Consider the following 22,448-nt stretch of genomic DNA (forward strand, 5'->3'; position numbering starts at 1 on the left):
GCAGTCCTCTCCCCCCTGGGGCTGGAGGCATGGGATCCTGTCAGTAACCTGCTTCCAGCCCTTCAGTGCTTCTTGATGTACCGAGATAGATCAGCCCTGAGCGGTCTCCTCTCCCCAGACCCCGCCCCCCCACCAAGCCCTGTTTCTGCATTGGGTTCTGTGGGTTCTTTCTGTTCCTTGGCGATCCCAAGCTTGTTCCCTTCCCAGGACTTTGCATCTTCTGTTCCCTCTGCCCAGAATACTCTTCCCCAGACCTTCCCATGGCTGGTTCCTGACCATTCGGGTCTCTGCTGCACTGTTACCTCCTCAGGGAGGCCCTCCTTGACCACTCATGCTAAAGCGGCCCCTCTCCCTTCCCTCCCAGACCCACCACTACTTGTTATCACAGCATCTTCATTTATTTTCTTTGTAGTGCATGTCATTGAATGTTGTGTTGTGTTCATTTGAGACATTTGCATGGTCTCCCTCCATAGCCCCTCGAAGTTAGGGCCTTGCCTGCCTCCCAGCATGGTGCCTGGGAGCCTGGTGCCCTGATAGGTGCCTAGTACGTACCTGTGAATGAGTTGGGAAGACAGGAACCTTGCTGTGATAGTCATAAGCGTCCTCTAGGCCAGTTATACCTGGAGTGGGATACACATATTCCATTGCCATGCGGGAAGGAAATACTACAACTTTTATTCACAGTTGCTTTTTAAAGATTTAAAAAAAATAAAACATATACATACATACATTATGTCGTCCATATATAACATGTCTGAACAGTTTTTGTTCTTTAATCAACATCTGTGCACCCATCCCCCTTTCAGAGGCAAACGCTACGTGAAACTTGGTGGTTACCTTTGCAGTTTTACCACACAGAGATGACCCCTAAACAGTGCAGTTCCATTTTGCATGATTTTAAACTTCATCTCAATTGAATTCTCCCATAGATGCAAAGGCAACTGGCTTAGTTCATTTGACAGTATGTTTGTGACACGCATCATGTTTCTTTGTGTCTAAGAAAGAAATTAAGCCTCACTAGTATTGAATATACACGTGGTACAAGTACCGATGGGAATTATAAATGAGTGAACATGGGTTGGGGGTGCAGTATCAAAAAAGCTGAGAGACCCGTGCTGGGAGCAGTAGCAGGGGGAGGGCAGGGCTGGATGCCTAGGGAGGGCCTGTAGGTGTGCCCCCCACCTTGCTGGCCTAACGCTCCATCTCTCTGTGTCCCCTGCTCCAGTGGCTTCTCCTCGGTGGTAGCTCTGGGCGCGAGCATCATCTGTAACAAGATCCCAGGCCTGGCTCCCAGACAGCGGGCGATCTGCCAGAGCCGGCCCGACGCCATCATCGTCATAGGAGAAGGCTCGCAAATGGGCCTGGACGAGTGTCAGTTTCAGTTCCGCAATGGCCGCTGGAACTGCTCGGCGCTGGGGGAGCGCACCGTCTTCGGAAAGGAGCTCAAAGTGGGTATGTGCTCACCCAGACGCCCCAAGCGGGGCCTTATAAAATATGGGGAGACCAAATTGCCTCGGGAGTGCTCTGGGACCCCCTTCTCTGCTGCGGGCTAGAACGCCCTAGATAAGGGATCCTGCAGGTGCCACAGCTTGAATTTAGGTCTGCGGATGAGGGTCAGCTCTCCAATTGGAATCCACCACCGACTGTTCCCAGTAGAGTTGCACACCGGCAGCCAGTGGCCCAAATGCTAACTGGCTGATACAGCACTGATACTGCTTTTTAAATTGAAGCCCAAATTTAGAAACTATCTGTTTCGCCTAAAAATATGGACTTCTGGCTTCTTTGGAAAAATTGGCAGAGCTACAGATAGCTTACACCTGTGCCCACGTAGTTACTAATGGGCCGCAGCTGAGAACGCAGCGCCCTTTAGGTGGAACCCGGGCAGCCCATTCACTGCCACAGTCCCCACCCTTCTGCATTGCCTTGCCTGGCCACTGTGGGCATTTGAATTTCCAACCCCTGTTTTATGGGAATGGTGTAAAAGCCTGGTGGAAAGGGCACGGGAACAATGTTGGTTGCCAGGAGGCCCCGGTCGATGTGGGGAAGGCCATGTTGTATGTCTTCTCGCTTGTATGCGTCTGGACTGGGGGGCCGGAAACCCTGCAGCCTCACTGCTGAATCGAGCAGTGAACTTCCCTGAAAGTCGGGTCTGCCTCAGGTCCCTCGGCTGCAGTGGTTCACCCAGCCTGCTCGACTGCTCACAGGGCACCCCTGGGTTCTCTGTCTCCTTCAGCCTCGACATCAGCAAATCCAGTTCATGTTGAAAAGATCCACCCCAAGTCTGGCCACTGCTCCATGCCCTCACTCGCTCCCCCTCGGGTCACACAGGTGGCACCTCCCAGCCTCCGGCCATCCCGCAAACCCTCCTGCCGGCAGGGTTGTCCTTTGTAAGTGGAAATCAGATCCTGTCATTTCCCTGCTTAACCTCCTTGGGAGGCTCCCCCTGGCCTCAGAATGAAATCCCAACTTCTCACTGGCCCGCCGCTGCCCTCTGTCCTCATCCGCTCCCATCTTCCTGTCCCCCTTGCCCACCCAGCCTCATGCTGTTTCCCAAGCACACGGCACTGTTTGGGTCCTGCTTGGGGGCCTCGGCTCCACGCATTCCTTCTGCCTGGTACCATCTCCCACCATCCTGTACACCTTCCCTTGTGGTTGCTATGGTTTTCCTGCCTTCTCCTGCTCACACCCATGCCCCCTGTTTCTGGGACCCAGGCCTGGGCTCTGGTGTTATTTTGAGCTGTGTCTTTGTTGACGTATGAGATGTTACATATGGGGAAACTGAGGCCCAAGGTCAGCAAAAAGTGAGTGGCAGGTTCTCCTAGGACTGGGCGGATCCCAGTATCACTCGCAGTCCTGGAGTAGCTAGCCTGTTGGTGGCATTGTGATAATGCCTGCCAGGGTGCAACAGGAGGGCTCCAGTGCAGGGAGTCCTGGGATGAAGGAGTCCCTGCTGTCCAGAAGCCCCCAGCTGCCCAGAGTTGTAGGATTGAGGGATCCGTTGCAGGCTGAGGCGGGGGAATACCGCCAGTATGCACCACCAGTTTATTTATTTATTTATTTAAAAAAATTTTTTTATTTTAATTAATTAATTAATTAATTTTTGGCTGCGTTGGGTCTTTGTTGCTGTGCGTGGTCTTTTTCTAGTTGCGGCGAGTGGGGGCTACTTGTCGTTTCAGTGCGTGGGCTTCTCGTCGTGGCGTCTCTTGTTGCAGAGCATGGGCTCTAGGCACGCGGGCTTCAGTAGTTGTGGCTCGTGGGCTCAGTAGTTGTGGCTCGCAGGCTCTAGAGTGCAGGCTCAGTAGTTGTGGCACTCGGGCTTAGCTGCTCCATGGCATGTGGGATCTTCCCAGACCAGGGCTCGAACCCGTGTCCCCTGCATTGGCAGGCAGATTCTTAACCACTGCGCCCACAGGGAAGCCCCCACCAGTTTATAATACCAGTATACACTGAGCAGGAGCAGAGGCCTGGGGCAAGGAGCATTCTTTGAGAGGAGGACTTGGGTAGGATGGCCTCAGGGGATTTAAGCAAACAGAGTCGCCAAGAAAACCCCTGGGATTGCGATGCTAGACAGCAGGCCTGCGGGACCTGGAAGGGAGTGGGAGCCAGAGCCTGGAGGTGTGTGGGGTCACGGCTCGCAGTTTCTATTTCTAGGTGGTAGGAGATAACGGGGAACTTTGAGCAGGGGCATGACTGCCAAAGTAAGGTTGCACTATATGAAATTGCCACAAGTCAGTGGTTTTAGGCCCACAAAAATAACAACATTATGTGATTCAATCTAATGGGAATTCTGGAAGAGTCATTAAAGAGTGGGTACAGAATTCATTCATTCACTCACTCATGCGTTCACCAAAAATTTCTTCAGTGCTCTCTGTGGCTGGAGGCTGCTCTTTCAGCCTCTGTGGTCAGGGAAGGCCTCTGGATTTGTGAGGGAGGTGTCTGGGGGAAGACAGAGGGGACGGCAGGTGCAAAGGCCCTGAGGCAGGAATGTGCTTGGTGGTTTGACAAACAGCACGGAGGCCGGCGTGGCTGGAGTACAGAGAGACTCAGAGGTCAGAGAAGGAGCCAGGAGGCAGACATTGTGGCACCTGTCAGGCCAAGTCCGGGGTTTGGATTTTCCTCTGGTGAGCGGAGGGGCAAGTGTGGGAGTGAGGAATCTGGTCCAGTCTTCCAGGCAGAAGGTGGCAAAGTGGTAGCAGTAGAGACCCGTTTTGGCCGTGAGCTGCTAGGATAGAGCGAGACTGCCAATCTGGAGGCTGGTTAGGAAGGAGTTACCCTGGTCTGGGTTTCTCAGGTGGTGGCAGTGGGAGCAGAGGAAGGGGAGGTCAAGATGAGACCCCTGCGAGTCTGAGGAGTCACTTCCCCTCTGAGCCTTGGCTTCCGCGTGTGTAAACAGGCAACCTGCTCCAGGACAGCAAGAAGCAAGCCTCAGATTTACGCTTTCCAGGCTCTTCAACACTGCCCTGCCCTCGTGGGATTGCCTCTTTCTGGGAATGACCAGCCAACTGGGGCTGCCTTGTAGGGGTGAGGGATCAGGATTCTAGTCTTTGGGCACTCTGGCCATCAAGTCCACACTCTGGACGCAGAACACATCACTGGCCTTTGCAGAGACTTCCCAGAAGCTCCACCTCACACTTCTGCCTACTTCCCATTGGCCAGGACCTAGTCACATGACACACCTAGCTGCAAGGGAAGCTGGGAAATGTAGTCTTTTTCTTTTTCTTTTAATTCCGAGTGGCTGTGAGATAAGCTAAGGGTCTGTGATGGAGCAGGAAGGAGGAGATTGACATTGGTGGGGGGCAGCAGCCCTTCACGGGTTCTGCATCCCATGCTGAGACCCAAAGGCTCACCGTTCTCCACCTCCTCACGCCCAGTGCGGTCCCCACTCTGCCTATGTTTCTGTCTCCCCTCCTGAGTGTTCTGGATTTTACTGCTTAGATCTGAGGAGAGGGCCCCAGGGCAGGACCAGGCAAGGCCCTCGTGGATGCTGGAAACCGAAACCCAATTCAGGCTGCCTCAGGCGGGAAGGGGAATTGTGCATCCTCGGGAACTGAAGGTCGGTGTGCCGACTTGGGGAGCCCTGGGACGTGAGCTGGCATCAGCTTCCTCTGGGGCAGAAAGGTGTCTGTCGGGGGGGTCAACCTCCAGGCTCAGGTCCTGCAGGAAAGAGCCTGACCTTTCTGTGGCAGTGCCTGCAAGAGCCCTGGAGCTCACTCTGATTGGATCTGGGGCCTGACTTCTGGGCGTGTGTCCATCCCAAACCATCACAGGGGCCACTGACAATAGGGCTGTTGTTGTCCAGGCCTGGGAGCCACACCTGCACCATCTCCCAGGGAGGGGGACTGTTTGTGGGGCTTTCAGGCAGCTCGGGCGGCCGGAATGAGGACCGACCGCAGGCGGGGCGACTTCCACACACAGTCCTGGGGGCTGAAGTCCAAGATCAAGGTGCTGGCAGGGTTGGCTTCTTCTGAGGCCCCTACGCTTGGTGTGTAGAGGGTCGCCTTCTTCCTGTGTCTTCATTTGGTCTTTCCTCTGTGCACGTGCCCTGATGTCTCTGTGTGTCCTAATCTCCTCTTCTAACGACACCAGTGAGGTTGGAAGAGGGCTCACCCGAATGGCCTCATTTTAACTTAATCACCTCTTTAAGGGTCATACCTCCAGATACAGACACATTCTGATGTACTGAGGGTTAGGGCTGGGCATATGAATTCTGGGGGGGGGACACAATTCAGCCCATAACAAGCAGCCTGAGAGCAGCCTGGTCTGCACTTTAGGGAAAAGCATATGGGGTGTGGTGGGTGCTCGGAGGTGAGATTCCCAGGTGGAAAGGGCAGATTGGACCAGTGGAGATGGCCTTGGTCTGGGTCTTGAAGGGTGGGAAGAATTTCACGGGTCAGTGAATGGGATCCCAGGCAGAGGGAACATCAGGACAAAGACGACGTGTGATTGCTAAGGGGATGGCGAGCGGGGGTCTGCAGCCTCAGGTGAGGTGACAGGCCGGCTCTCGAGGGTCTTAAACGCCGGGGCTTATGTGACCCCACGACAAGTTTATCAACTGCTAACCAGGCTCAGTGTGGCCCTTGGGGACCCAAGAAGGTGTTCACCCCACTCCAGGTTTTTCATTTTCATAAATAAAACAATGAACTCCCCCTTGAATCCACCACCAGCATGACAATTAGAATAAGGACCGGTAGCTTGCACCCCTGTGAACGTCCCTCAGGCAACTCCTACTCCCGCCTCCCAAGTCACACTTTCTCTATCCTGAATCTTGATGTCTAATTTATGTTACTGATATATTCCCCAGAAGTACATTATTTAGTTTGAGTTGTGTTTAATTTTACAGAGAAAAGGCATCACGCTATAGGCAGTCTTTTGGAATTTACTTCTTTCCCCTCAGTATTAACAAAGCTCATCTGTGTTGTTCTTCTTAGCTGTTGTTGATTCATTTCAGCTGTGGTGAATAGCCCCCATCTGTGCACCCATGCCTTGGTTGAGGGGCGTGTGGGTTGTCTCTGAGCACCTGCTGTCACAGTGCCACCGCGGGCCTCCCTGTGCGCGTCTCCCGGGGCCCACGTGTGTGCTTCTCTGGGGTGTATGCTGAGGAATGGAATTGCTGGGCACAGGGTATGAGGATGGACCTGATTTCTGCAGTGACCGTGCCACGTGCCACTCCCCCAGCCGGCAGTGTTGACCTTCGGCCTCGCTCACACACGGGATTGCCCAGGCGTCTTCATTTTTGCCTGGGGGATGGGTGTAAAATGCTTTGTCACTGTCCTCTTGATTTACATTTCCCTGAGAAGTCATGTGGTTGAAATCCCTTCCTATGTTTACTGGCCGTGCAGGTTGACTCTTCTGTGAGTTGCCTATTCGTGCTCGTTGCCTGTTTTTCCATCCGGTTGTGTGTGGTCGTGTCACGGGTAGAAGAGTGAGGGCTGCATCAGGCAGGACCCCAGGGAGGGTGGGTCCCATGGGGCTTCACACCCCTGTCTTTCGTCTTTTCGTGGAGGATCGGTGGGTGAGGGCCAGGAGCAGAGGCAGCCCTTCCTCTGGGTCCATCACCTCATGGGTCTTCTCCATCCCCGAAAGGAGGCATGTCCACCTACAGCTCAGCTCAGAGCCACGTGGAGGCTGACCAAGTCACGTGGGTGTTCTGTGGCAAGACTGGGATGGCCGGCGAGTTCCCTGCTGCTGGAGGGGTTCTTGTTTGTGTGGTCCTGCCACACGTGAGATTCTTGAGGCCGCCGTGTGTTGGACAACCTCGTTTTGTTGGTGGGCCCTGAGGCAGCGACACGAGCACTGACATCCGAGTCACGCAGCCCACCTTGTCAGGTGGCAGCAGCATTCACAGGACGTAAGACCCTAGCGCCTGGTGGGTTAGGGCCCTAAAAGGATGTCCCTTCACCCTTCCAGGAGGCCCACGTGCCTGTCTCCTGTGAAGAGGAACTCAAGGACCTGGGGATGCTCCAGATTTTATTCCTAGTGCAGGGAGATGTGGAGTAGAAAGGGGAGAAGCTATTGGTCCCATTTCTAACCTGAGCTCATCATTTTGATTCTACAAAGTGTATCCGCCAGTCTGTCCACTTCTCACCACGTCCCCCATCACCTCCTTGTTCAAATCTCCATCTTCAGAGACCTGTCACCCAACTCCATCAGCCCCCTAATGTAGCCCCCCCAACCACCTGGCACCCAGCAAAGAGTCTCCCCACGGTCGCTGTGACCACGGTGTTTCCCTGTGTAAAACCCTTCCTCTCGCTCTGAGAATAAAATGCCAACACGTCCCCTGGTGCTTTGCTGACCTCCATGACCTGCATCCCGACCCCCTCTCCACCCCGGCTCTGCCACCCTCTTCCCACCCTCTCACGTGACTACGTCCTTCCCACCTCAGGGCCTTTGGCCCAGCTGGTCTCTCTGCCTGGGTGCTCTCCCATCCTTCCACCCTCAGCTCACATGGCAGCCCCTCACCAGGACCGCCTGTGTAGTGTAGACCATCCATTCTCCAGCTACCCCTCACCTTCCCTGTTTTTCTCCTCATCACTTACTACTCCAGGGCACATCCTCTATTTATTTGCTCATTTGTGCCGCCCAGAATTATAGTTCAGCCCTGCAGTTACCTGCCGCTTCTCTTCCCAGCTTCCCCATTGCCTGGCTGTGGACCAGGACCAAACGGCAATGATAATATACCCATCTTGCAGGTGTGGGCAGCTGAGATTACTTACACCCCACGAGGCACCCAGGATGTGCTCCATAAATCACAGCTATGTTATTCTTGAGTCTCTCCAGCCGGAAGGGCTCGGTGGATGTGGTGCACCCCCAGGTACTGGTGCAGACTCCCGCCCCAGCTCCTTCTGGAGCAGAGGTCAGAGCAGAAGGGCCACAGGGAGAAACTGCTGAGCGATGGTGGGTAACCTGCACACCCCAGCATTATGCAGGCCTCCACCCAGACGCCACCTTCTCCCGGAGGCCTCCTTTGACCATCTGACCGAGACAGCCTCCCCTGTAGGTCATGCTGTGCTATTGTCTTTATAGCACTTACCACTTCCAGAAGTGACTTTGCATACTTTTGCAAGGCTGTGTGTGTCTGCCATCGGTCCCTGGCTGTGGGGAAGTCCATGGAGCCCGGACCTGTTAGTCATCTTCTCTCTGTGACCCCCAGCACCTGGCCCATGGCCTGGCACACAGTAGATGCTCAGAAAACACATGGAGAGATGCTCGCCCCCCTGGCAGGCCAGCTCCTCTCTACCCTACACGCCCAGCTGCTCTGAGCCCTCCAGGGTCTTGTTAGTCTTGTGGCCCCAGGTCTGGGTGTACCGCACACATGGGAAGCGCTCTGTTCTCTTTGTTGAGTGAATGCTTTCCATTTCTGACCCAAAATACAAGACTGATCGTTCATTCCTGCATGTGAGCATTTTGATCCATGTTAGGCCAGCGTTCTGTTAGCTCTCCTCCCACATTTGCGTTGGCTTCAAATGGGATCAAATGTTGAGTAGGTCAAGGCCTAGGGGAGATCCCCCCTCCATGGCGTGACTCAAGAGGACCTGTTCCCCAGTCTGTTCAGCGGACTGGTTTCTATCCCTCCCCACCCCCACCCGCTGCTCTGGGGTAAAAAGGAGGGCTCCCTGGATGATAAATTTGGGAACTCAGCAAGCTATACTCCCTGCTTGAGAGAGAGCCAGTGTATTAAAGGCTCTGAAAAGTCCTGCAGACAAGAGAGCAGCTTGAGGAGGCTTCCCTGGAGGTCCACACTCCTCTGACCTCAGACTCACTGGCCATCTGGTGGAGCTGCTCTTCCAAGGCACCCACACCAGGAAACACTGCTCTGGAGACCCTCACAGATTGGCCATGCTCGTACTGTGGCTTTTGGACTAACCAGGAATCCACCCAAAGTATATTTACCCACCACCAAGTCCAACATCCTTCCGCAAGGGCACAGCGGAGGCACGTTCCAGTATCTGATATGGACGTGGACGATGAGATCTATACGAGTCAGCGTCACTCTGCAAAGTCCCTGAAATCAGCCACAAAATTCAGAATACGCAGTTTTCTATACAAGTAGGAAAACATTCGCGTGTGTATATAACATATATGCAGTAATGCACCAAATATATAGAATGAAGATGCACCCTATCCAAAGTGTTCATACACTATTTTTTTTAGTTCAATTTTTTTAAGATTCCACATATACATGAGATCACACAGTATTTGTCTTTCTGTGTCTGGCTTATCTCACTTAGCATAATGCCCTCAAGGTCCATCCATGTTGTCACAAATGACAGGATTTCCTTCTTTTCTATGTATGTATATACATATATATACACATATGTGTGTGTGTGTGTGTGTGTATGTATCACATCTTCTTTCTCCATTCATCTGTCGATGGGCTCAGGTTGTTTCCATGTCCTGGCTATTGTGAATAGTGCTGTGGTGAACACGAGGATGCAAATATATTTTTGAGTTAGCATTTTCATTTTCTTTGGCTAAATACCCAGAAGTAGAATTGCTGTATGCTAATTCTATTTTTAATTTTTTGAGGACTCTCCATATTCTTTTTCCATAAAGGCTGCACCGACTTACATTCCCACACGTACAGTGTGTTAAATTTACTTTTCCCCGGGTGCATTTGGTTGAATTCATGTAAGTTAAGTGCTCATGGGACACCCCCCTGCCACCCACAGTGTGTCCACCCATTCATTCACTCATTCATTGGTCCCACAGATGTTTACTAGAATCTTCAGCGTGGTAAGTGGCTGATGAATTGGCCACAGGGTCTGCTCTCGGGGCGCTCACCGTCTGTTGGGGACAGACATTAGAGTTGGGGCTGAATGTGCTCTGAGGGGTCTGGTAGAAGAGCAGAGGGCACGGGTGGCACTGGACTGGAGCGTGGAAGGCTGCCTACAGGGTCACCTAAAATGGGCCGCCACAGCCCAGGAGAGGAAGGGTGTGGTGGGGATGGGCAGCCGCAGCAGGCTTGCAGGTGTGGCCCAGCCAGAGCCGGGGATCCAGGGTGATCTGGGCACTGGCTCCAGGCTGGGGGGCAGGGAGGGCAGAAAGAGGCTGGAGAGAGTGGTGGAGACAAATCCATCCCACAGGGTTTGCCTGGGAGGGGAGCTGTCCGAAGAATCTCTCTCCCTCGTCTCTGGGGAGAGACAGGATGTGGGAAGATGATCAAATTCTTAGCACATATAGAAATTTGCTTTGAGTCTAGCATTATTATCAACAAAGAAATGGTGATTTCCTGATGTGTGCTCCTGGGGACGGCTGCATTCTTTTTCACATACTCACGACCTCCTGTTTGGTACTCCCCTGTGGAATTTTTCCAGGGAAGGGCACAGATGACCTAGGATTCAGGCCCTAGGGGCCACCCTCTTCTGTCTACCAACCGGGGAACTTGGATGCATTTCTGGGCTTCTGCTCCTGTCCCGTTTCACCGCTTCTCCTCCCGAGTGGCCACTTCAGCAGCTCGCCCCTCTCCCTCGGGTGACCGGCTGGGCCCAGGATCCCAGGTCTGAGAATCCGTATGCCTCGCACAGTGGCTCCGTCTTTTCGTCTGTCTCGGGCAGGGTGGGTGGATGGAGCACACGTCTGGTGAGCTGATGACTGCTTGGAGGGTTGATTTGAAGACCTTTCCGGTGAGAGACACAGAAGTGAGGGGCAGGCCAGCTCCACTTTCTCTCTGCCATTTCTTAACAATAACGCCATCTTGCCGGAGCAAAAGACCTATTCTTTCCCTATTCTTGCTTAGAACGCAGCTAACAAAGGACTTTTTGTCTCGCGTGCATTTTTTTTTTTTTTTTTTGCAAGCCTCAGTTCATCCTGGGTTTTAGCTCTCCTGACACCATTCTTTGAGATGAGTCTTTTGTTAGAACGTTCTCTTGCCAGCTTTCTTATGGTTGACACACAGTCCCACACTCCCACGCCTTTACATGCAGTCATTCATTCATTCAACTGTCGAGGCTTCCCAGATGAATAATCCGGGTCCTCACGACCTTGTGGGGAGAGATTGATCTTTCAATTTAACACAGAGTAAGGATGGCAAAGGTACTGAGCCAGAAGCCGAGGAGGGGATGTCAGGAAGGCCCTCGGACAGGGGACCCCGAGCGGTGTCTTGATGGAGACAGTTAACCAATGCCACGCCTAGTAAGAGCTGCTGTGTACTGATCCCTTCCAGGTGTGGTCTTGGCTTGGTGGCTGGTGCCTTGGCTTGTTTCATCTTCCTAATGACTTTAGGAGGCAGGTGCTTTATTATTCCCATTTTACAAAGGAGGAAACCGAGGCCTTGAGAGGTCAGTCAGCTCACCCCTGATCCTTCCCCCCGGGGAAGTGGAGCCAGGCTGCCAACCCGGCTTGCTTGGCCCCCCAGGGCCCTGCTCTGAAACCCCTGAGCTACATGGCCTCTCACCAAGCCCGTGGGAGAGGAAGGGCATTTACCAACTGAGGGAGTGGCGTGTGGAAAGGCTTGGAGGCAGGACGGCTTGGAGGAAGGAAGGAATGCCCTGAGCATTTTTTTTGTAAAAATTTTTTTATTAAATCAGAAAAAGAAAGATACAGTTTACATGATATCAGTCAATCATATGGCTACTTTGACTTACATTTTAATACACTCATGGTCCTATTTACTCCTCTGTACAAGTATTAAAAAAAAACTCAGGTGTTTGAATAATCTTCTGTAAGTTGGTTGTTGACCCTTGGCGGGTGGCAGCAGTGCGGTCTGGTCTTCCTTGCTGGGAAGAGATGCTTGGATAGAGCGGAGGTGGGAGAGAAGGGCGGGGGCTGGGAGACCAGAGTCCGTCTCTGTGGGCCTGTTACATCAGCCAGGCCCTGCCCAGACACGTGCCCCCTGCAGCCCCCGTTCTTCTGTCTCTTCATCCAGAGGCCCCCTAGTTCCTCTGCTCGAAGACAGCCAGATGTGGCGTTCTGAGCCCAGAAGGGCTGTGAGTGTCATGCCATGGGGCTGGCAAAGGCAACCTTTTTCCGTCTGTGTATTTTCCAAATCATCATGTATTTCAGCTGGTGTCATTGCAGATTGCTCACCCTCTGACCCATTGGCTTTAAATAGCAGAATAGAAAAAAATACAATGCACTTTGTGGTTTCCAGTAAGATACTGTAAATACACCCAGATAATATTCCGGTGCAAACCATTTGCAGTGGCTGCACAGGGCGGTGGAATGGAATCTTTCAGGCAGGATTGGACATCAGTTTATTTCCTCTGTACCCGCCGGGGTCGTTATGGAGCTGGAATGTGGGGAGGGCGTCAGCCGGGCTCCCCGGGTTCATCTCAGTGATAACAACGGTCTTTACTGAGCACCTTCTGGGGAACGGGGCCTCTCTGTACACAGAGGTTTCGTTTCGTCTTCAGGGCAGCTTGGCCGTGTCCTCCTGGTGGATCCCATTTCACAGGTGGGGAAGCTGAGGCCGGGGAGCCAGCATCCTTGCTCAGGGTCACCCCGCCCTGAGTAAGGAGCAGGGTGGAGGGACTAATAGGCTCCATCTTACCCAAGTTCTGAGCTGAGGCCGCCTGAGCTTCTGCGTGGAAAGTTACCTGGAGATGCAGGTGGATTGAGAGTGAAAGAAGCTGTGGTGGAGGTGAGGGCAGGACTCCACGCTGGGAGCCAGGAGACCCTGGTCCTAATCCCCCAGGTCTCGCTGCTGAGTCATTGATGAGCCTGGGCACGTTTCCCGGCCTCTGTGAACCTCTCTTGTTCCAGGATGAACCCACGGGCCTTACGTCTGTGGCTCTGGGAGACTTTTCTCTGGTTCCGGGCACAGAGGGCCCTGTGCTGGGGCAGGATGGGAGGGCTTGCAGGACCTGCCTCTGCCCCAACAGCCTCACTTCCTCCCACCCCCGTGGGCTTACCTGCTCCCGCCGCTGCCCAGGCCGGGTCAGGGCCACCGCAGGGTCTGCCCATCAGCCGGGAGCCCCCTCTCCCCTCAGAGAGCCTCATGGCTGGCTCCTCCCGGCTCAAAAGTCCCCACCCCAGGTGGTCCCTGTTCCCGTCACCTCCCTGTCCTGCGTCTGCAGAGTCCTCCGCTGCCGCTGAGTGAGTGATGTGTCTTGCTTTCTGCCCCCTCAGAAGCCAAGGCCATGTCTGAATCCCTCCTCTCAGTTTCCCCAGCCCCCAGCACAGTGCCTGGCACATAGTAGGTGCTCAAGCAATATCTGTTGAGTGAAGGAACAGGGCACGTGGCTCGGTCAGGGGGGCCGAGGAGAGGCAAGGTGTGATGGAGGTTCTTCCTCTGCTCGTGCACAGGAGGGAGAGGTAGGTGGTCAAGGCAGGAGGGGGCTAGGTCTGTTCTTGGAGGGGCAATGGTCAGTGATGGGCAGTAAGCCAAGCCCAGTGTCCTCTGCTTACTGGCCCCATGTGGAAGAGTCGGGAAAGAGCCTGGGCCAGGAGTCAGTAGGACTGGTGTGGGTGTCGTAACCTTAAGGCAGGAGACAGGGTCAGACTCTGGAACCAGGCTGACCAGGGTTGAATCCTGGTCAGAGTACACGCCTCTCTGGGCCTCAGTTTCCACATCTGTAAAATGGAGATAAAAATGCTCCACACCTCATAGTGTCGCCAGAGTGAAGCGGATTGATCTGTATTGAGTGCTTAGGAAAGAGACTGGCAAATAGTAGGCATTTTATGACTTTGCTGTTCTTCTTATGAACCGTGTGCCATTGGGACCATCACCTCTTTCTGTTTCTGCAGCAATAAGACACACCTTAGAACTGCCCGCGCAGACAGCCAGTAAGAGACAAATAGCTTCAGGAAATTGCCCAACTGGAGGGGCTTCCCCAGGCTGAGAGTGGGGTTGTCCCGGGAGCTCCGAGCGTGGTCAGGGTCGGGGGTGTCCTCCGCAGTGGCTGGAGGCCTGTGACCCCTAGGTTTGCATCCTGGCTCTGCCTCTGTAAGTCACCTCCTCGAGCCTCAGTTGCCCACAGATGCAATAAGGAACTGCTGCTTACCTGGGGTGGGCGAAGGAGGCATGGACGGATGGAGCTTAAGATGGCCTCTCACGCAAGGAATCTGCGATGGTAAGATTCTGGGATGCTCGTCTACCTTCTTTCTGCCATCAAACCCTGTTCTCAGGAGGCCATCCCATTTGAATGCGTCCTATAAATTTATTGATGTTTTAACTGGTAACAGTTGAATGGCAGAAATAAAGGCATTTTGATCAGGGTTGCTGCCTTAAGACAAAGGAATCTCTCTCAACCGTGGGCTTTGCCACGCAGCGAGGAGCTGGAAGGGTGGTTGGAGCAGGGGCCGAGGGAGGACACTGCCAGCTTGGGCCTGGAATCCCAGTTGTGGCTGGTTTCTGGGTCGGTGGCCTCAGTGAATCAGTTTACTTCTCAGAGCCCCGGCTTCATCATCGGAACACTGTGGAGAATGGTGGCCACCGAACGGGGCTGCTGGGCAACACCCGCAGGTGCTTAACAAATGTTACTTTCCTTCTACCCTCTCCCTGCACTGAAAAGCCCCGAAACCCCAGGCCTTGGGCAGACTCTGTCCTGACGCCCTGGGGGAGGTCATGCCGAACAGGTGGAGCCCATTCGCTGCTCTGCACCTGCCTGGTCAGAGCCTCTCTGAACCTCAGTCAGCTGGTTTCCCTATAAATAGGTGACCAGAACACTTTCCCAAAGCGCCTAGCGTGGGGCCTGGCCAGTAATAAGCACTAAATGAAGCTCACCTGGTTTTTGGCCACTGCTTGGAGCATTCATTCATTCATTCATTTATCTATCCATCTGTTCATCTAACAGATATGTACTGAGCACCTCCTACATGTCAGGCCCTGGGGACACGAAGGGCACATGACAAAGCTCTGCCTTCAAGGACATTATGCTGTAGGGGCAGCAGGAGTGGTGGCTGTGGTGTGAGAAGCAGACGACAAACAAATAAGTCTAAAATGGCAGGAGGGCCGTGGAGAAAACTGAAGCGGGGGAGTTTCTCTCTGTACCTCTCAGGGGGCCTGTAATTCCATCCATTGTAATTATTATAATACTCACTACCGTTTATGCATGCACTGGTCCCAGGGCTCACAGATACCTGGGACCCCCACCGCTGGGTGCCAGCTGGGTGAGATTCACAGATACGGAAATGGAGGATCAGAGAGGCCCAAGTGACTTGCCCAGGGTCACCCAGCTTCTGGCGGGGTGGGGTTGGCAGTGAGGTCTGCGCATTCATTTATCCGTCACACACTATCGTGGGGACTGTAAACAGCGGGAGACAGACAGACACGGGCCCTGCTCCCTCGGGACCCCCCGAGTCTGGCTGGGCAGCCGGAGTCTGGGTCAGCCCCACACACTGGCCTCTGTGTGAGGCTATCGTGTCCTTCAGTGCATCATGGAGCTCAACGAGGCAAAACGGACTTGGTGGTAATCGTGCTCACAGCAGCGGCTGGTGTTTACGGAACACGTACCCCATGCCGGGCGCTGTGATTCAGTCCACTCACCAGCCCGTGACGCTGCTAAGCCCATTTCATGGAGGAAGCAACAGAGGCTTAGACAGGTTGACAGGCCTGACCTTAGCTACACGGCCAGCCCACTGCCCAGGGCAGCTTTCCTGGTGGTCAGTGAGGAGGGGGAAGTATGGGGACTGGGCAGTCCTAGTCTCACACTGGTGGGCAAGGCCCAGGTCAAGGTCAATGGCAATGGTCAGCAGTGACCCTTTAGCATCTGGAAGCGTTGGACTGCAACAGCCGGTACCTGGGTCCCGGGGAGCTCAGAAGCGAAGAATAACGGTCCCTCTGTTTCTCGGGGGCCGTGGGTGTGGAGGTGAGGGCCAGCTTGGTGGGGTGGGAAGGCCATGGCCCATGAGGGACTTCACTCTGGTCTAGGAGTGCACCTTGAACTCACGGGAGTTGTGTGTGTGCCGGGTGCAGCCGCCCTTCTCCCACCCACCTTGGGATGTGCTGGGGGATCCTGGGTAGGAGCAGAAGCCATCTGCATTGCATGCGCTGCTCAGAGGGCTCAGAGATACCTGGGACCTCCACCTGCTGCGTGGTAGAACCTCACACACTTGTCCCCAGCCCCACCCCCAGGGAAGAGCCTGGGGGAAGGGCAAGTCTCAGGTGGCGGGCCAGGCTCCGACCCTTCCTCAGTTTGCTGCTGTGTTCTGAGTCTGATAAAGGGGATACAGTTTCCCTTTAGCTGCCGGAGGCTGCCAGTGGGGCCGCTGCGCTTTGCAGTCATTTGCTCCCCGGAGAAAGTTCTTGGTCTGAACAGGGTGTCCAGAGGCCACGACTGCAGCTCAGCGCTGCTGCCCACCAGTTGGGTGGCCTGGGTGAACCAGACTTTTCTCTTGGCCTCAGTTTCTTCAACAAATGAAAACTCCTACTCCATACCTCACAGCCTTCTTATAAGGGACCGTTATTACCATCGTCAATAGAAATCGTAATAAATCTAATATTTGGGGTCACTATCTCATGCCAGGCCCTTTGCTAAATGCTTTACCTTTGTTAATTCTTTCTAGTTCTCTCGACCTCCCTAATTAAAGTGAGCAGTTGTCATCCTATTTTGTAGAGGAGGAACTGGAGCACAGAGCAGTTAGGTGACTCACCCAAGGTCACACAGCTAGAAAGTGGTGGAACAGAGATTTCCCCCCCATCTTATTCTCTGTATACTCTGCACCTGATGCTTCTTTCTCTGATGTCTGTGAGGGTCTAATCTCGCTGTCGCCTGGTTCCTCCAGTGTATCCTTTTCTCGTGGGTTTGATTCTCAGTAGTGTGAGCTGGTGCCTGGAGACTGAGGCTCAGGCGGAGGAGGAACTGGTCCAAGTCACGGTCAGTCAGTGGCAGAGCTGGGATTGAATCCGGGCGTATGGGCTCCAGCACCCCTGTATTAACAGGGCCGCAGTGGAATGTCAGGGCCAGGCGTCGGCACAGTGAAGCCGTCGGTCCAGCAGGTGGACAGGCCTACGTGTCTGCAGGGTGGGGAAGCGGTGGCCGGGGGTCGGCGTACGGGTTGCTGGCATCCTAGCAGCCTGGGTGAGGGGCTGCGAAGTGAAGGAGGCACGGGTGAGAAGGTCCACCTGAGTCGGGGTGATGACGTCCTGAGACACTTCTCCATCCCCGGGGCCTCTTCCTCTAGGTTGCTTCCCTGACCCCCACCCACCCTGGCTCCGAGAGCGAACGCGCTGAGCGCCCACACTAGGCACGGGGTCTGGGTTCATCTCCATCCCGGCAGGAGGTGCCACTCTGGGACCCAGGGAGGCCGGGAGGCTGGGTGGCAGGGCGTATGTGCACCAGGCCTAAGTGACCGCTCCCCACTCTTGCACCCCAGCTACTCAGGACCCTTCCACCCCACTCAACAGCTCAGCACCACCCTGCAGGGCCCTTGTAAATTCTTAACATGTGGCTCCCAGCCCCCCATCAGGGCCATCTCCACCTCCACGTAGCTGGGAAGCCCTGCGGGGAAGTGACACCTCAGCAGCTCCCCAGGCCCCCACTGACCCTTTGCTGTCCTGTCCCTCCTGCCTGCCCGCGAGCAGTCCCTCTCCCCTCCCGCAGCCCTTGTGCCCTGTGTCAGTCGGAGTCCCGAGGATGCAGGTCCCAGCCTTCTCTGGAGATGCTCACAGTCGAGTGAGGGGGCCACGGGGGTCCAGACCTCTAAACAGCAGGTGACACAGCAGCGATAGCAAGGCCACGAGCACAGGAGCTGCTGTGTCAGGCAGGTGCCACGAGCCAGGCAGGGCGCTGAGAGCTTCACATGGACAAACTCTACTCTCTTATCATCCCCGTGAGAAAGGAACTATTGCCGTGTCCCCACTTTCCAGCGACGAGACTGAGACACAGGGAGGGGGTGGTGGCGGCTGAAGGTGACAGAGCTACAGACCGATGTTCTGGGGTTTCAGCCAAGGCCTCTGGCTCCGGAGCCTGGGTGCACTGTGGTGGTCAGAGTGCTGCTTTACAGTTTGTCACCAGGTGCCACGAATGCTGTGCGTGTGTGCAGCGGGCATGGCCACATCAGCCTCGGGGGAGTGGGTGGTCATCCACAGAGGAGTCCCTCTTCTGGTCTCCAGCCTCTCTCCTCCGTTGCCCCGTCGACTCCCCAAGGGCGTTCAGTGACTGGGGATTCAATGGGGATGTGCGTGATGGGGGTGCCTGGGACGGAGCTTTCCCGGAGTGAGGAACGGGCGCTCAGTCAGTCTTTGTGGTGCCCCGACAGTGAGCTCAGCCTCCCTTCCCATCCCAGGACGCCCTGGACCTGAGCCCAGCCTTTCCACTCTTGTCCCCGCAGGGAGCCGGGAGGCCGCCTTCACCTACGCCATCATCGCAGCCGGCGTGGCCCACGCCATCACTGCTGCCTGCACCCAGGGCAACCTGAGCGACTGCGGCTGCGACAAGGAGAAGCAAGGCCAGTACCACCGGGACGAGGGCTGGAAGTGGGGTGGCTGCTCTGCCGACATCCGCTACGGCATCGGCTTCGCCAAGGTCTTTGTGGATGCCCGGGAGATCAAGCAGAATGCCCGGACTCTCATGAACTTACACAATAACGAGGCAGGCCGAAAGGTAGGCAGCTAGGGAGGGGAGCCGGGCGGCTCTTGCAGAGATGCTGCAAAATGGCTTATTCATAACAACTGGTGTTGGGTCTCTGGCGATGGGCCACAGGGCTCTGCCCGTAGCCTCGTTCTGCTTGCATCTGTTGTCGATTTGCTGCTGGTCAGGATTTCTGTGGGGCATGACGCTTGTCAGTTACCGACAAGGTTGAATAATTGAATCTCTGTTTAAACATTGGATGTAACTCAGCAAGATGGAAAGAGGGACGGATGTGAACTGTCATCCTCGGGCCCACAAAATCAGCTGTACAGAACTCTGATTGTGGGGAGGGGTTGAGGTGAGTGCGGTAGGAGTCATTGCTGTAGGGCAGATGCCAGGGTTGGTGACGTATCCTTGGTCACCTTAACCAAGATCTGGAGCTCAAAATAATGGAGGTGACCATTCCCTCTTCACCGCCTCCTCAGATCCTCCTAGATTCTGGGCTCAGCTTAGAAGAGAGTCCAGGCTGTCCCAGGATGTTTCTAATGGAGGTGGCTGGCTTACAAAGGGGATGGACACCCTATCCCGTGAGGCAAGGGCCTATGGGGTGGGGCTGTCACAGGAGGGTGGGTCCTGCCTGTGTGAGGACCCGCAGGCCCCGGAGGTACTGGGCAAGGAGGGGCTCTGATGGGCCAGGCCAGACAGGGAGGGAGGGCTCCATGCCGCCGGGGTGGAGGACGGACCACTGCAGTGACAGGGTGTGTGTGGGCACCACTGGGGGGGCCAGGCAGGAGCAGCGGTGAAGAGAATGGGGGAAACCGTGCCCAGGGCTGTAGAGACCAAGGAACACAGACCCCGTCCGTGGGGCCCCCAGCTTGGCTCCAGCCCGTGGAGGCTGTGCGGGAATGCCGGCCCAGGGTGGCCTCATCCTCTGGTTTTAGACCCAGATTTTCATGCACAAGCACTTCATTTTTTAGGCGTTGGCATTTAAAATTGGTCGTCACCAGTGACTCTTAAAAAATGTAGAAAAAGGAAAAAAGAAAGAGGATTACTATAGGAGCTCAAACACACACATGCTGGCTAAAGGTGGGCCTCGAGCTGCCCATTTGGGTGCCAGCTGACCTGGTTTGGCTAGAACATGTCCGTGGGCCAGCAGTCTTCTCGCTCAGTCCTGTGCATGAAACAGGACAAGCTGAGTTCCCTGTGCTTCTCACAGCGTCCCTGTGAACGGTGGCCTCATTATCCCATTTTGCAGGTGAAGAGATGGAGGCACAGGGGGATTGTCACGTGCTAATCGGGAGCAAAGCCAGGATGTGAAGCCTGGCGTCTGGTTCTCGGGTTGGTGTCCTTTGCACAGTGCGGGCTGGCGGTGGGCTGCCTGGGTTCAGATCCGAGCTCTGTCGCTCGCTCCTTCCCGGGAAGGAAGCAGAGATGGCAGGAGTGTCCTCGCGGGGAGAAGGCAGGAGTGCCCTTCCCCAGGGCTGGCACACAGCTGGTCCTCAGCACGGGGTGGGTGTGACCCCAGACCGAGGGAGGGAGCTGTCTGGTAAGTGGTGTTGGGGGGTGGCTTGCCCACCCGTGTACAGACGAATGGGAGGCACCAGCAGCCCTTCCTCCTGCCTTGGGATTCCCTCCCTCCCTCCCTCCTCCGCAGTCTCCGGCCACATCTGGTGTGTCAGAGCCTCCCAGGCGGCCACGGTGAGTCACGCAGCAGGCTGCTCACCTGGTCTGTCCTAGGATGATGGCCGGGGTAGATTGCAAGGCCCTGCCGGCCCTGCCCTGTGCTGGAAGCTCCTGCTCAGGGTGGCACATTCCTCCAGGGTTCTCAGCTCTTCATCCCTCCCGATTTCTACGGTCAGATCACTTCCTAAGGCTGAGGTCATAGGTCATGGGGTCCCTCTGGCCTTGAAGCTCCCATCCCTGGGAGTGGACAGGAGAGGGACAAGTGGCTTCCCTCTCCCCCTGTTTCCTCCTGTGTGGCTACCTGGTCCAGCCACAGTGAGAATGAAGGGAGAGAGCGCTTAGTTGGGGGAAGGAAGGTCCCATGCACATCAGGCGGGAGAGGGTTTCTTTTTTGGATTTTCTTCCCATTTAGGTCACCTCAGAGCACTGAGTAGAGTTCCCTGTGCTATACAGCAGGTTCTCATTAGTTATCTGTTTTATACATAGTAGTGTATATATGTCAATCCTAATCTCCCAGTTCATCCCACCCCCCTTCCCCCCTTGGTGTCCATACATTTGTTCTCTACGTCTGTGTGTCTATTTCTGCTTTGCGAATAAGTTCATCTGTACCATTTTTCTAGATTACACATATAAGTGATATTATATGATATTTGTTTTTCTCTTTCTGACTTACTTCACTCTGTATGACAGTCTCTAGGTCCACCCACGTCTCTGCAGATGACCCAATTTCATTCCTTTTTATGGCTGAGTAATATTCCATTGTATATATGTACCGCATCTTCTTTATCCATTAGTCTCTTGATGGACATTTAGGTTGCTTCCATGTCCTGGCTATTGTAAATAGTGCTGCAGTGAATATGGGGTGCATGTGTCTTTTTGAATTATGGTTTTCTCCGGGTATATGCCCAAGAGTGGCATTGCTGGGTCATATGGTAGTTCTATTTATTTATTTTATTTTATTCTATTTTATTTTATTTTTGGCTGTGTTGGGTCTTCGTTGCTGCGTGCGGGCTTTCTCTAGTTGCGGCGCCCGGGGGCTACTCTTTGTTGCAGTGCACAGGCTTCTCACTGTGGTGGCTTCTCTTGTTGTGGAACATGGGCTCTAGCTATCTGGGCTTCAGTAGTTGTGGCCCTCAGGCTCAGTAGTTGTGGCTGGCAGGCTCTAAAGCGCAGGCTCAGTAGTTGTGTCTCATGGGCTCTAGAGCACAGGCTCAGTGGTTGTGGTGCATGGGCTTTGTTGCTCCGCGGCATGTGGGATCTTCCTGGACCAGGGCTCGAACCTGTGTCCCCTGCATTGGCAGGCAGATCCTCAAAAACTGCACCACCAAGGAAGCCCTGGTAGTTCTTTTTTTTTTTAAAGGAACCTCCATACTGTTCTCCATAGTGGCTGTACCGATTTACATTCCCACCAACAGTGTAGGAGGGTTCCCTTCTCTCCACATGGGAGAGGGTTTCCTGAGCCACCAGCTCCAGCAGGCATGAGGGCTGTGCTTGCTGTTCAGGGCAGCTCTTGGGTGATGCAGGTGTTGGGACCGTCATATGTTGTAAGGTCAACCTCAGGGGCCTTTTTGGAGTAGGTGGGCCCCAGAAAATGAGTGAGGTTTGGCTTGGCAGAGAAGAGAGGTAGAGGCAACCCAGGTAGTGGCCAAAGGCCCAGAGGAGGGGCTTGGGGCCAGTCCAGGGGCTCAGACTGGCTGGTCTGTGACTCCCTGAAGGGGTGGCTGCAGCCAGAGGGCTGCAAGGTCACCTTCCAGGCCAGGGAGTGAGAGCCGTGAGTTTTCCCCTCAGGGCTGCCCTGTCCTTACTGCTTGAGTT

The 22,448-nt window shown here is 54.7% G+C and overlaps 1 protein-coding gene across 1 annotated transcript; it reads left to right on the plus strand.

Annotated features, from left to right (window-relative positions):
• The first annotated feature begins 369 nt into the window (after positions 1–369).
• On the plus strand, positions 370–19,927 carry LOC111168811 (protein Wnt-7a). Its single transcript, XM_089919895.1, has 3 exons — positions 370–1,452; positions 18,712–18,983; positions 19,892–19,927. The coding sequence occupies exons 1-3, from the start codon at positions 1,356–1,358 to the stop codon at positions 19,925–19,927; spliced, it is 405 nt and encodes a 134-aa protein (XP_089776021.1). The 5' UTR covers positions 370–1,355.
• The last annotated feature ends 2,521 nt before the right edge of the window (positions 19,928–22,448 follow it).

This window comes from Delphinapterus leucas, chromosome 10 (assembly GCF_059928025.1).
Source record: "Delphinapterus leucas isolate spDelLeu-1000000601 "Yukka" chromosome 10, BTC_Dleu_Yukka2, whole genome shotgun sequence".
Lineage (NCBI taxonomy): Eukaryota > Metazoa > Chordata > Mammalia > Artiodactyla > Monodontidae > Delphinapterus > Delphinapterus leucas.

Coding starts and splice junctions, on each gene's coding strand:
- LOC111168811 (XM_089919895.1), top strand. CDS start 1,356: ATGGGCCTGGACGAGTGTCAGTTTCAGTTCCGCAATGGCCGCTGGAAC. Junction 1,453..18,711: donor CGGAAAGGAGCTCAAAGTGG/GTATGTGCTCAC, acceptor TTGTCCCCGCAG/GGAGCCGGGAGGCCGCCTTC. Junction 18,984..19,891: donor ATAACGAGGCAGGCCGAAAG/GTAGGCAGCTAG, acceptor CTCTGGTTTTAG/ACCCAGATTTTCATGCACAA.